This window comes from Pristiophorus japonicus, chromosome 4, assembly GCF_044704955.1.
Source record: "Pristiophorus japonicus isolate sPriJap1 chromosome 4, sPriJap1.hap1, whole genome shotgun sequence".
Lineage (NCBI taxonomy): Eukaryota > Metazoa > Chordata > Chondrichthyes > Pristiophoridae > Pristiophorus > Pristiophorus japonicus.
Window position 1 is genome coordinate 259,966,196 of NC_091980.1, and position 15,092 is coordinate 259,981,287.

The 15,092-nt window shown below is 46.7% G+C and overlaps 1 protein-coding gene across 1 annotated transcript; it reads right to left on the bottom strand.

Moving 5' to 3' along the window:
* Positions 1–2,889: 2,889 nt before the first annotated feature.
* mgat2 (alpha-1,6-mannosyl-glycoprotein 2-beta-N-acetylglucosaminyltransferase) lies at positions 2,890–5,935 on the bottom strand. Its single transcript, XM_070877530.1, has one exon. It carries the CDS (start codon positions 5,561–5,563, stop codon positions 4,259–4,261), a length of 1,305 nt encoding a protein of 434 aa, XP_070733631.1. The 5' UTR covers positions 5,564–5,935; the 3' UTR covers positions 2,890–4,258.
* Between the last annotated feature and the right edge of the window lie 9,157 nt (positions 5,936–15,092).

The following is a 15,092-nucleotide window of genomic DNA, read 5'->3' on the forward strand; positions in this document are numbered from 1 at the left end:
CCAAGCCTCACCTTCCACTCCTGTTCTATATCAGTTGGGAGTTGGACCTGAGCACAAGAAGGGGTACTAGGGTTTGTGGTCGAAAGCAAGGTCAAAGAGATTTGGAAACTGGGAACAATAAAGGGGTTAAGGGAGGATGTTCCAGATGTAGGGTGCAAACCTTCATGGCTCGTATCCCTTCCCTTATTTATTTCTATCTGTGAGATACCTTGTGATATGTTTTACATTATAGGTTCCATATAAATGTAGTGTGAATAGTTAAATATGCAGATAAACTGGCTTGTTCACATTCTTGTGATGGAGATGGTTTTCTCTTATTCTGCATTCTTTCATTTACTACTTTACTTTTCATAATTCTTAACTATAGTATTGTTACAAATTTTGGGTCTGCCTTGGGTATTCGCTCAGGTTTATCTAACTGGTCATTCCGGTAAGTGGTCCGTGTGTCTTACTTTCAGAGGTATGCTCATACTACCCAATATCTAATCATAGATAGGGTTCTACAATAGAAGCCCCTTGTTATCTGAACTGGTTATCATGTCTTTCACAGGTGCCCTCGTGTGCTTCTCCAATCTTTTCGTAGGTGGACTGACCTTTAAGTTAAATCCAGCTCGCAAAAGGTAATTTTTAAAATATAAATCATACTAAGATCTTTCCTACATGTCCTGATATGCAAGTTGCCAATTTTAATTGATACCTTATTTCATTATTTAAAACAATCTTACCTGTTTTTCTGTTCTTCCACAATCCTGTCATCTATTTTTAAACTTGGAGTGACTCAAGTAAATTTCTATCCTGGTTTTCAGCCAATCAGAAAATTGAACATTATAGTCAAACCATGATATTTTTGAAGCCTGAAATGTGTTTTTGAAACCCCAAAGATGAAGTGCTTGGATTACGATCTGTGCCCCACTTGCAGCACCATCGCTCACTCCTGTCTTTGTTGCTTGCAAGTTATCAGGACAGCAAATTCTGCATCAGAGATCCTGTTTCTCCCATTGAAAATAAATTCTGTACTTTTTGTTCTCCGAATTATACATTTGAGAATCATATTATAAGCAGTGTATATTCAGTGTAAAAATATTAATGCTCTGCACCTTCAGTAAGCCATATAGACCAGGAATGTTCCAGGTTTAACCCTTGATCTAGGGTGGCAGTATGGATGCTATTATTGGCCTTAGCACCTCTGGGTTAGCAAGAAATGCTATCCATCTGTGGATCTTGGTGAGGACAGGGTTGGGCATGGCTGCAACCCCTACACTTAAATAGCTACCAACAATTATTATTGGGACACAGACATGAAGCCCTTGTGTAACCTGCACACGTGGAACCATATCCCAGCAAGAAATCAATATTTCCCCAAGTGAAAAAGGTGAGGGGAAATTAAAAAAAAAATTAAAACACTAAATGAGAAACTGAAACTACAATGGCATCCTATTAAATTCATGTCATTTTTTTCTTCTTCTCAAGGTGCTAACTCTAGCTAATTCTGGCAGCCCTATGGTATTTCGTCCAAGTAGCCATTCTTTACGTGTGAGCCAAGACAGTGAGTGTTGGCAATTTATTCAATCACCAACGGCATCTTAGACCCTTTGTAAGTGCTGTCCACACAAGCACCTCATTTGGAATGGGAATCTAGTTCATTTTTCCACACTAGGTCAGCAAGGACTGAGCATAGCTGAGCAGGCTAGAAGCGGCTATATTTTGGACAAGTTGGAGCTTATGGAGAATGGAAGGCCAGCAAGACCTTGAAACAACTTCAGCCTGAATGAGTGGTCATGGAGATTTGGAGTGGCAATGGATTGAAGATTGTGGCAGAGACCTAAAGATGATGACTTTGGTCAGTTAGAGCAAGTTTGGAAAATAGCAGATTCAAGGACCTTGGAAAGGAAAGGGAGGTTGGTGATGGGGTAATCATTTCTCGAGGATAGAGGAGGTTTTTTTTTTTTAAAATGGCTTTATAACAGTAGTTTTGAAAGGAGAGACAATGCCTGAGGAAGGTGGTAGCTGAAGAGGACAGATGAACCAGTGATGAGTTTTTTTTGAGGAATGAGGTGACTTGTGGTTTTGAAAAGGTGACAGACAATAATTGAGGAAAGGAAGCCATTAACAATGTTAGCTTCTGTGGAAGCCAGGAATTGAATGATAAGTGGATCAAGGCAGGTGAATCTTGTGGTCGACATGAACATGGAGAGGGCCTTGGGAGACGGGGGCGGGGGAGATAGTGTGAGCTGGAGAGTAGAAACGAGCATAGAGAGCTAAATGGATGGCTTTTATCTTAAAGACAAAGAAGTCCATGAGCTATTTGTACCTGGCTTTTGAGGGGAGGGTTGAGTTTTGCTGGGCCATTCCAGTGATATTACTGATGGAAAATATCTTTGTGCTGCTCTATAGGAAACAACTGACAAAATCATAGGTGGTAGACTGGTATATTGATTTTCCAAAGGTCTCATTTTGATCTGAAGTTGTTGTCCCTACTGTTTCTTGTGAGGCCACACTGGAACAAAGAGGTGTTCCCTGTAGGCGTTATCACTAGAATGGCATGACAGCAAGGTTGATCTCACTCAACAGTCTCCATGGGGCAACAAAGTAGGTGTTTTCATGAAACCATTAAATATTGTCAGTCTATTATTTTTCTACATAGTATGAGTGAATATTTTAAACAAAAAATGTACTTCCCCATAACACTTTCTCTCCACCCCTTAAAATGAATGAATGAATGCACAATTTTTTTAAGTTGTACTGATGTGATTGGTAAATAGGGAAGAAAAGTGACAAGTGTTTAAAAAACAAAATGTAGTGTAGTTGCAGTTGAATTTTAAAAAGTCTTAAGTACATTTTAAACCATGTTGAGAATACAGTATCTCTTGTATGTCATAAAAGTTGCTTTCTTGTTCCTTTTATTGGAGGTGGCTGTACACTGAAATACAAAAAAAAATTACAACCAAGGCATTTGCTTTTAAACAGAGGACACTTTCAGGGAAGTAACAGTATCTCAAACTGCCATGAGGCAATATCTGTTAAGTTGCCTGAACACTATTATCTCCAATTACTGGGAAAAATAGACATGTTGGTTTTCTGGATGCTATCATCAACATTTGACTGAAAACATTGCATTGTTGTCTCACTTAGTTACAGATTTGTGCTTTAAGGAAAGAACTGAACAATATTGTCACTAAGATTTCAGTACGGTGTATTGGTGAGTGGGTGAGATTTTCACACAGCGTTTTTCCTTTGCTACAAATTCAGCAAACATAACGGTGGGCTAATGACATTTTCATATTAATTCCACTTGAACTTTGAAAAATACCCAGCACTGTAACTAGATTTTTCTCTTTCATATCTGGGTATTTTATGGGGAGCATTTTGAGCTATATAACACTAAGTATTTATAGTTGCAGGTTTGTCATTGGTGGCGGAAGCAACTTGGTGATAAATTTAAGAGAATCACACTAGTATACCACATATTAAGGCGTAGTACCATGTGGGATTTTCAGCACAGTACCGATACACTGAAAGAGCAGAGTGACAACACTGAGCTAAACAAGGCTCATCTGTAAAGTAAACTGAACAATGAAAACAGAACTTTAAAAACCACAACATAAAATGAGCACCTTTGGCGTCTTTGTCTGCTTACATTTTCTTCTCTTCACTCATCAGATCATACACAATAAAGTCAATGATAAGAATGGTAACTCTTGCTACAAGGGCTTATTTTCTTTAAAAAGCAAAAAAAATTGCATTCTCTTTCCTGCCACTCTTCTTGTAAAGGCATCAAGTCAAGGTGGGGTTCAGGTCCATCGGCACCAGCAGCCCTCCAGCACCTTATTCTTCAAGTTCAGGCCTAGGCGGGGATTGCTGACAGGCTATATTCAATTGTGGGCAGCATATAGCCAAGCTGACCCTCTCCTCACCAAACATTGTCAAAATTAATTTTCCAGCATGGTCACTGGGTAGTGATCGGGAATGGGAACCATGGCTGATTATTCCTCTCCCAAAACCCAGAAGATACTGAAACCAATTGCAGCACCCCTACTGCAACCCTGGCTGAGATCAGCTAGCTTAACACAGACCAGGTCAAACCTGGGACCTCCCTAGTCTGTAAAGCTCAATATTTATCAACTGAGCCATCAGGGCAGCCATTTATTTTTTTAATCTTGAAAGTCAAGGGTTATATCCCATTGTTATGCGTTATTATAACGGGAGAAAACTAAACAACTATTAAAAACATGATCTGGCACAGAAATTTATCACATAATTACTGGAGTCGGCGGTAACTTGTACAAAGTTCATGGTCCCTAATATCTCCCCAACCTCCATTCTTCACGTGTGGAGTGATTGGAGCCAATGGATACATTTTACTTATTGCCATGGTTTCTGGGAACAAGTGCTGTACATTGCTACTTATAATTCTGTCAATTTTAGAAATTTCAACAGATGGCATGCAAGCTTTCTTGTGATGCATACCACAATCGCCAGCATGGAAAATACGAGGAACTTCACAGACCATAACTTTCCAATACCGAGGCAGACAGGATACTGTTAAATACTGTAATGTCCAGTCCCAGTTGTAGTCATCATATTCACAGAAAGTATTTGTGCACTCTATCATTTTCTGATAGGTGTCTCTAGTCATAGCCATGCCCATGTTGTGTTCTGTTGATCGCCAGGTTTTCACTTCCACCTTATTTGTTTTATCTGTGAAATCACTGACACGTGCATACGAACCAATGGACAATAAGTCACAGTCAGGACAACTTTCAGCCTTCAGGCTCCACATATTTTTCAAGACATGATAGAAATCAGGTGACAAGTAGTGGTCCTCTTCAATGAAGAGCATTAAACCCTTATGATCTTCCAAAACTTTTACCCTTTCCCAAACAAAATGCAACTTCCACCACCAGTGATGTTTGGTCTGACAGAATTTGGCCTCCCTATAGTGGCCGAATGAATCTGGATATTCAGCATTGATACAGCCCAATTTGAAAGCATTTGCTTTGCTTATGTCACGTGGACAGTCTTTAGGATCGTGTCCTGGGAATTCATTGGGATACAACTGGATACTGAATGGAAAAAATATCTGCAACACTTGACAAAAATCGATGCTAGCTACGATGTGATTGATCTGCGGAGACCAGAAGTCGTGGCTGAATATCAACAAGACGTTTTCTATTCCTTTGGCTTTTCTGAGCGAATCCACGAGCATCTGCAGGTATTCTGGCCTGTTGTGCACTTGAATCACCACCACCACATCATTGGGAGGACGTGTCTTTACGGTCTCCTGGTTCCTGACAGTCTGGTCAAAGTTCAGCTGGTAAACGACTCCGCGGTAAACCAGGGTCAGGTTGTCGACCTCTGGCTTGTCAAACCTGCTCAGCTGAGACTCGTTGGAAACTTTCCGGATCGCGTTGCCATTGCCAGCTCGCACCGACCTCGAAGTTTCGTCGCCCCTCGGAAAGGCTTCGTTTTTTCTGAACTTTCCGCCCGTCCAGAAGGCAAAGGCGGCGACCAACATGATGAGCGCCAGGAGAAAGACTTTCCTCTTGTAGATGCGAAACCTCATGTTCAGCGGCGAGGAAGCGACCCCGTCAGTGAAACTGGGCAAAAGTGGAGGTGACAATAAATCCCGATTAAAAGCGGCGGCCAGTTTCGCCGCAGATCTACCACTCGAATGACAGACACGCCGCGATCGCACACTCGACCGTTGCCAGCCGGCACCGCGGCTCCCCCCGCAATAACTGACGCCAGGCCCAGGTGTCCGGACAGCCGTCGTGCAGCAATTGCCCGCCCGCCACAAGCCCGGCAGTCGCTGCCTCTCTGTGCCACCACCTCCCAACAATAGATGCCGGAAGGAAATCTGAAGGCAGCGCGGCGGGTGAGTGGGGGATATCCGTTCACGGAGCGGCTCCTCCCTGCCTGCAGCGCTTCGCTTCGCTCCGCCTCACATTTAAACCGAGGCCGACGCTACCTCGGCTAACGGCTCCCCAGCACCCCGCCGCCCGGCAACCTACCGCGATGCCGCCCGCCGATTGGTGCGTTGCCCGCTTATTCGAACGCGTGCTTGACGCCAGGTTAATTGTGTATGGTCAGCCTAACTGTCCATCACCGCCCGCCCCGCCGCTCATTGGTGCTTCTGTGCACCAATGGCGTTGCACCTCAAATTACTGAGACGCTGACCGACAACGTCAGTGCTGCGCAGATCAGAGGAAGAAGAAGGAATATAGTGCTTGCTCCCTGTTCATTGTGCTTATCCGGACTGGCTATTTGACGATTTGGGAGGGAGGTCGTCTGGTTGTACTGACTTATTGACTGTAACAAAACCAAAATGCTGCAGGAGCTGGAAATCTCAAATAGAGACAGAAAGTGCTGGAAATACTCAGCATTGTGGAAAGAGAATGACCATCGACCTGAAACGTTAACCTTGTTTCTCTCTCCGCAGATGCTGCCTGGCCGGCTGACTGTTTCCAGCATTTTCCGTTTTTATGTTATAACTTATTTACTGTTTGGTGATTCGGTATCATGGTCTTCTCTGAAATCTCATCTTCTTGGCTGGGTGAGAGGGTGACCAACCTGTTTCCTCCTCCACCAGTGTCACTCAAAATGGCGAATGTGCAAGAAAGATAAGTGAATTTTTCCTCTGGAGGAAGGCTGTTGGGCTCAGAAGAAAGCACCACAACAGAAATAACAATACTGAAAACACGCAGTAGATTTGTCAATCCCATAAATAGAAAAAAAATGTCTCTGCCAAAATGGTATCCTGATGAAGGGTCTACACCCGATTCGTTATCCTGGGGAGGGTAGCCTATTTTTCTTTACTGGTTTAATTTTTCCTGCATATATAAGTTTTTTTTCTCCTTTTCTAATCTAATCTCCCTGCCTTTTTTCTTGTCTGGATCTTTCCCAAACCTTTTCACTGTCTTTGATATTTACACATTCTTTTTTGTCTTCTTTACCTCCCAGATCATCTAATAGTTACCTGTTTTTTTATTAAGAAATTTGCAGGTTATTTAATCGTTCCTATGATTGGAGTATCTCTTCATTCTTTTCACCCAAATCCTCTTTTTCCAACACTTAAAATGAAAAAGGGTTACACCTGAAATGTTCGATTCTTTACAGATGCTGGCAGATTTGTAGTGCATTTTCTGTTTTTGCTATTGCTTAGCCAGATTTTAAAGTGTATAGTAGGAACAAACATTTGTTGTAGCCATACTTTAGTATCCTATACTGAAAACTTCAACAAGCACCAGTATCAACTGTTATACTCATAATAAATGGTGAGACTGAGACTGTAATTTTTTTTAAATTTCAAAATATACTTTATTCATATAAAAATTTGTACAGTACATTCAAAAGCAGTTCAGTACATTTAGCTGCGGTCAGCAATCCCATACACTACATTTGGGTGCTGACGGCAGTTCCGTTCGATACATTTCCTTGCTTTTCAGTTCAAGTACAATTCGGTACAATACAGGATACATTGTAGTACATTCAACAAATTACATTACTTGTGTCACTATACAGTACACGGAATGGGTGACGGTACATTTACACTTTTCCTTTCCAATGTGCATTACGAAACAGACCTTGCATTGTACATGGCACTACATAGGTGTTTACAGATCATGGTGCTCCATGTACACAAAAAAGAAGTTACAAGTATGGCCCGAGGGGAGTTTTGTACTGATTCTTGCCCCTGGGTTTACCGTGGCAGAAGGGCTTTAAACTGTGGCCCTTCCCCACCATGCCTTTGCGGCGACTGCACCAATTTTAAGTGCGTCCCTCAGCACGTAATCCTGGATCTTAGAAACATAGAAACATAGAAAATAGGTGCAGGAGTAGGCCATTCGGCCCTTCGAGCCTGCACCGCCATTCAATGAGTTCATGGAAGATTGCGCCAGTCTGCAACACGCAGACGTGGACATCTCCTTGCTCTGGAAGACCAGCAAGTTTCGGCAAGACCAAAGAGCGTCTTTGACCGAGTTGATGGCCCTCCAGCAGCAGGTGATGTCTGTCTCGGTGTGTGTCCCTGGGAACAGCCCGTAGAGCACAGTCCTGTGTTACGGAGCAGCGCGGGATGAACCTTGACAGCAACCACTGCATCTCTTTCCAAACCTGCCTTGCGAAGGCGCAATCCTGAAGGAGATGGGTGACAGTCTTGGTGCTTTTGTGACAGCTCTGGCGATGAGACATTCTGCCAAACGAGTTCGACAGTCTGCTTGGGGAACCACCCGACAGGGTCCACCCTCCTTTCGTAGAGTGTCCAGGACGTTACGTGCTGACCACTTTTATGGTCTTGTGGTCAAAGGGGTTTTTTGTGAAAAACTTTTCCACGAAGGACAGGTGGGCAGGCATGGTCCAGCTGGTGGGGGCGTTTCGCGGCAGCGTGGCCAGGCCCATCCTTCACAACAAAGGGGACAGGTAGATACTCAGCACGTAGTGACACTTGGTGTTTGCGTACCGGGGGTCTGTGCACAGCTTGATGCAGCCGCACACAAAGGTGGCCATCAGGATGAGGGCCACGTTCGGAACATCCTTTCCTCCACTGTCCAGAGATTTGTACATTGTGTCTCTGCGGACACGTTCCATTTTGGAGCTCCAGACAAAGTGGAAGACGGCCCAGGTAACTGCCGCGAGAGATGGGCCAGACCTGTGCCACGTGTAGCAACCCTGAGAGCACCTCACTCCTGATGACCAGGTTCTTTCCTGCCATGGAGAGGAAGCGCAACTTCCACCATCCCAGTTTTTGCTTCACTTTGGCGATACGCTCTTCCCAGTTTTTGGCCCACGCCCTGTCCACTCCGAACCATATTCCCAACACCTTCAGGTAATCTGGTTTAATGGTGAAGGGAATAAAGGATCGGTCGGTCCAGTTGCCAAAGAGCACGGCCTCGCTTTTGCTGCGATTGACCTTTGCTCCCGAGGCCAGTTCAATCGAGCAATCTGCGGACCAACTGCGGATCCGAGCAAAAGACGGCGACGTCATCCATGTACAGGGAGGTCATGACCTGAGCACCTCCGCTGCCTGGGATCGTCACCCCTCTAATGCTCGCATCCCTCCTGATGGACTCGGCAAAGGGCTCGATACAACACACAAACAAGATAGAGGAGAGAGGACAGCCTTGCCTGACTCCAGATCTGATTGGAAAGCTTTCAGTTTCCCACCCGTTGATTTGAACTGCACTACTGATGTCTGTATAGAGCAGTTGGACCCAATTGCGGATACCCTCCCCAAACCCCATTTTGGAGAGCACGTCCATCAGGTACATGTGCGATATCCTATCAAAGGCTTTCTTCTGGTCTAAGCTGATTAAGCAGGTGTCCACCCTCCTGACCCGCACGTAGGCGATCGTATCCCTGAGTAGCGCAAGGCTATCAGAGATCTTCCTGCCTGGGACAGCGCAGGTCTGGTCCGGGTGAATCACCAGCTCAAGAGCAGACTTGACCCTTTGACAGGATCTTGTAGTCCACATTGAGCAGCGAAATGGGCCACCAGTTTTTGATTTCCTCCCTCTCCCCCTTCTGCTTGTAGATGAGGGTGATGATGCCTTTCCTCATCGATTCTGACATGCTGCCAGCCAGAAGCATACCCCCGTACACTTCTAGCAGGTCTGGGCCCATCCAGTCCCACAGAGCCGAATACAACTTGCCGTTGCTTCCGGGAGTTTTATTCATCTCGAAGGACCGTACGGCCTTTGTCAGCTCGTCCAGAGTTAGCGGGTGATCCAGACTCTCCTGCTCGCTGTCGTCTTAAGACCTCCGAAATAGACGACAGGAAAGACTGGGAGGCCGCGCGGTCTGTGGGCTTGAAGTCGTACAGCCCGGCATAGAAGGATTTGCTGATCCTCTGCATGTCAGGCTGCAAAGACGTCACAGAACCGTCTTCTTCCTTTAGGCTGGTGATCATAGAGCTCCCCGTGTACTTTTTGGAAGAAGAAGCGCGAACACGTCTCATCCTGCTCGACGGAGCGGACTCTGGAGCGGAAGATGATCTTGGAGGACTCTGAGGCAAAGAGCGAGGCTTGCTGGCCCTTCACCTCTTCGAGTTCCTCCGCGACATCGAACCCCAGAGACTGCAGCAGGAGCAGGTTTTGCATACTCTTCTGGAGTTGGGACAATTCCCTCTGTCTCCCTCTCGCCTCCTGAACACCTTTGAGGATGAAGAACCTCTTGATGTTCGTCTTGATTGTTTCCCACCAGTGCATCGGGGAATCGCAGAGGGGTTTTACGGTTCTCCAACCTTTGTAATCCCTCTTGAGTTCCTCAACGTTTTCCGGAGTCAACAGTTTCACGTTCAGCTTCCATATCCCTCTGCCAACTTTCTGGTTTTCCTGTGGGCGACAGTTGGCCAGGAGGAGGCAGTGGTCAGAGAAGAATACCGGCGTGACGTCGGTGGATCTGACCTTGAGCGTGTGGGACACAAATAGGAAGTCTATTCTGGAACGGACGGACCCGTCTGGTCTTGACCAGGTGTATCTGAGCGGTGCTCCATCTGCAGGGTTGCTGAAGATGTTGCACAGCTTGGCATCTCTTACCGCATCCATCAGGAGTCTGGACGTGGCGTCCAGTTTGCTGTCGGCTCTGCTGGATCGTCCAGCCGCATCGATGATGCAGTTGAAGTCACCGCCCAGAATGACCGGACTGGACGTCGCCAGCAGCAGTGGGAGCTGCTGGGAGGGCCAGCCGCTCGCTTCTGAGAGGCGAGGCATACACGTTAATTAGCCTTAGAGGGGAATTTTTGTACATTACATCTGCTACGAGGAGGCAGCTGCCCACCACCTCCTTAACTTCGGTGATGGTGAAGCGGCCTCCCCGCAGCAGAATGCCTAGGCCGGAAGACCGGCAATCGTTGCCTCCTGACCATATGGATGGTCCACGGGCCCACCTTTGTGACCACTGTGGCAGACCGCACTCCTGCAAGAACAGCAGGTCCGCTTTGACCTTGGCGAGGTACCCCAAGGTGGAAACACATTGCGTAGTGGATTTTACGCTACGCACGTTAATAGTAGCTATTTTAAAATCCATTTTAAAGTTACTGTTTACAGGTACAAACATTACTCTTCAAATAAATCGTCCTTTAAGTCCGAGGTCTGCCCAGTGGCCAGTTCCGTCATGCATAGGTTTAAACTATACAAGTCTACTGCACCTGGGCTGGCGTGGTCGTCATCCTCTGCCGTGGGAGTGTTTCGACCAGGGGACTGCTGCAGTGCTGTTATAAGGTCCGTTATGTCCTCTGCACTGTCCTCGCCTGGTGTTGGTGGTTCCCTCTTTTCATCAGTCGTGTCGGTCTCGGGCTGGTGTGCTTCGATCGCTGCGTCACTCCCGGTATTCCGGAGGTGGGGTGTGCTGGGCACTTCGCTGCTCCCGTTCTCCCGGAGCTGGTCTGCGTTGGTTGCTTCTTCGCTCCCAGTGTTCCGGAGCTCATGTGCGCTGGGCACTTCGCTGCTCGCGGGTTCCTGGAGCGGGGCTGCGCCGGTCACTTCACTGCTCCCGGCTGCCTGTGGCTGTGGGTTAGCGTATTGCCTTTTGTTTTGGTTGCGGTAGTAAGAAGCTTTTTCTCGTCTTTCCTCATCAGACGAGCTGCCGTCGCTGCTGTCTGACGTGGTTGTTAGCCGCCTCTTCCCTGTTGTTTCCGCAGGGACCCTTGCTCGCCTGTTCTTATGCTTGCGGGCCTTTTTCTTGACGGTCTCCCATCCCGCTTCATCATCTGCTGTCTCCTCGTTCCTGGACTCGGTGCACTGGGGGAGAGCTTCACTGCTGGCTGCTGGTGTCTCGCAGCTCGCCGTAGCAGGCTTGTCTTCCTCGCCGACTTGTTCCGAGTCCACGGGGGCGGTTGCTTCTTTGCCCCGGGCGTTGATCAGGGGGAGGATGTGGGTCTCCTCTGGAGCGTTGTGTTCCTCAGCTTCCTCCTCCTCTCGTGCAATGTTCTTTGCTGCCTGCGCATAGCTGAAGTTGCGTTTGGGGCAGTTTTTGTAAAGGTGCCCAGCCAGACTACAGAGGTTGCAGCACTTGGTCTCCTTACAGTCCTTTGTCTGGTGGCCTTCGTTCTTGCAGTTTCGGCAGATGACAGTTTTGCAGCTTGCCGCCACCTGGCCTGCCTTCCCGCAGGTGCCGCACACGTTGGGTTGGCCAGCGTACACCAAGTAGCCCCGACTTCCTCCGATGGCGAAGCTGGAGGGGGGGGGGGGGTGCAGAATGGTTCCGCTGGCGTCCACCTTCATGGTGACCTGGATCTGGCGCTTGCTGGTCCAAATCCCGTGCAAGTCTTTCAAGTCGCTGCTGTTTCCTGCCCCATCGACATACCTGGCGAGGAAAGTCAGCACATCAATGTGGGGGTTGTACATCTGCACTGTGATAGTGCATCTTCTCTGTGACGGGAGGGTGAACAGTGGCTCCCAAGTCAGCACTGAGCGCAGCGGTTCACTTGCCTCCTACAGTCCCTTCAGGAACTTCAGGCAGAGGGTGACGGTTCTGAAGATCACATCGAAGTAACCTCTCTTCGGGAGGTCCTGCAAGGTGAAGACGTTGGCGACTTTCATGCCACATGTTCCCAGCAGGATTTTCTTCACGATAAGGTCCCAGTTGATCGTTGTCTGTCCATCCACTTCCTTTACCGTCACTCGGATGGTGTTTCGGACGCCCTGGTTCGCTGCTCGGTTGGCCGCCATCTGGGTTGCAGATTCCTCCTTTCGATGTGTATTTTGGCCGATGCCTTCAATCTGTTGTGGTGCCAGTCCGGCACCTAGGTGGGCCTCTGGACCCGCCCAATGGTCGGTCGACATGCAGATTTTCCTCTTCTCTCCAATTGCCGCTTGGCCCAAGCCAAAAGGCCAGAGCCAGCAAAAGTGGAAAAACGAGTTTCTGCAATCAGTCAATTTGCATATGAATGCCCAATCAACCGAGACTACACTCGATCTTAGCCAAAAGGCCGAGAGCCAACAAGCATAACCTCCCTGCTCTTGTATTCTATGCCTCGGCTAACAAACCAAGTGTGAATGTTACTGAGAACACTTCACAAAGTAGTGTGTGTAATGAGCAAGTGTGGCCTTAGCTCCTTTATTAAGGTTCCAGAGTGCAGGTACCTCATGGGTGGCCTGTTTATATACTGTGCTCCCAAGGGATGCTGGGATCTCTTGGGACTCAACAGGTAGGCCCTCTGGTGGTCAGGTGTAATGCAAGTTACAAAGGGTTAAATACATAACATCAACATATTACATGTAATTTCTGCCGAGGAATTCTCTCCCAAAATAGTGTCATCTGGGAATTTGCCCCTTGTGACATTATTTAAATACAGATATAAAATATTGAAGTGCTGCTGCAGCAATTATTGTATTCCTTTCAATAATTTTGAAATATGGTTTAAGCACTAGTACCTTATATTGAAACACAGTTGAAGCATGTTTAAGTTTGACTGTTGGCACCTCAATGGGCCCAGAAGAGGCGAGGGCCAGCCACACTGCGATTATGTGTGCACGCTAGGTCCGTGCAGCAGAGCTGGTCTCCAGTCGTCTTGGGTAATCCTTGTCACTGGACCAAGAGCAAGCTCTGTCAAGCCCGTGTGATGGCTGATGTGCAACGGCCACCACACGTTTAAAAAAAATCCACGCACAGGCATCTTCCACCCTTCAAGATGTAGTTCGGGCTCTGGAGTATTCGGTCCTTCATTGAAACACCTGTGAACAGATCCCTTTTTGGCATGGAAGCAAGTCATCCTCGCTTCGAGGGACTGCCTATGATGATAGTTCTCATTATGCTCTCAGCAAACAGTTAATTTAATGAGACACTTGTGTTGACTTTAACTGATGTGCTGCCTAATATGTGAAGAAAATTACAGTTGGGATGATTATTAGCCATTCCCTTTGGCGGTTCTAGCCACGGTAGATGAATTTTGGTGGCCTGGATGAGCAATAAATTGTCATTTTGTCCAGTTTATTTTTTATTCTCAGATGGCAAGGCAAACTTACACCCATCCCAAGATGCACTGAGAAGGTGATGGTGGGCCTTCTTGGACTGCTGCAGTTCGTGTGGTGATGACGCTCTCAAAATGCTGAGAGGTAAGGAATTCCACAATTATGACCCAGCGACAATGAGGCTCAGTGATATATGTCCAAGTATGATATGTGATTTGAAGGGGAACGCATGTTTCCATGCACCCGCTGCCCTTTGTTCATCTTAATAGTGGAGATCAGGGTTTTGGGAGGTGTTGCCAAAGAAGTCATGGTAAGTAGCTGTAGTGGAGCCGGTAGATAGTAAACACTGCTACCAATGGTTTCCTGGTGGTAAAGGAGGAATTTTAGATGCTGATCAAGTGGACTGCTTTATCTAGGATGGCGTCGAGCTTCTTAAGTGGTGTTGCAGTTGCACCCATCTAGGCAAGTGGAGATTATTTAATTGTCCACCTGTGCCTTTTAGGGAAATCGAGGTGAGCCATGTGTCACAGAAGACCCACATGACTAGTACAATTGAATTTCTGATCACTGGTGACCCCCAAGATGTTGATGGTGAGGAACTTGTCAACATTACTGCCATTGAATATCATGGGGAGTTTGATAGGCTTTCTGGGGTTAATCATTGCTTGACACTTGTATGGTACAAATGTTATTTGCCACATATCAACCCAAGTCTGGATGTTGTCCAGGTCTTGGTGTATTCAGGACAGATTGCTTCATTATCTGAGAAATTTTCTTGATGTTTGCAATACCAGTAATTTCTGAAGATGTTCATTTTCAGGGTATACTCTTCCTAAATACTTCAATTTCTCCCCCGCCCATCTGAATGAGAAGGAATCTCTTATACCAGATGGAAGTTCTTCCACTTACATCTGGCTTGGATAAATGGGTCCTTTTCGGGTTGGAAATCGGTGGTTAGTGGTGTGCCACAGGGATCGGTGCTGGGACCACAAATGTTTACAATATACATGGATGACCTGGAAGAGGGGACAGAGTGTAGTGTAACAAAATTTGCAGATGACACAAAGATTAGTGGGAAGCGGGTTGTGTAGAGGACACAGAGAGGCTGCAAAGAGATTTAGATAGGTTAAGCGAATGGGCTAAGGTTTGGCAGATAGAATACAATGTTGGAAAATGTGAGGTCAT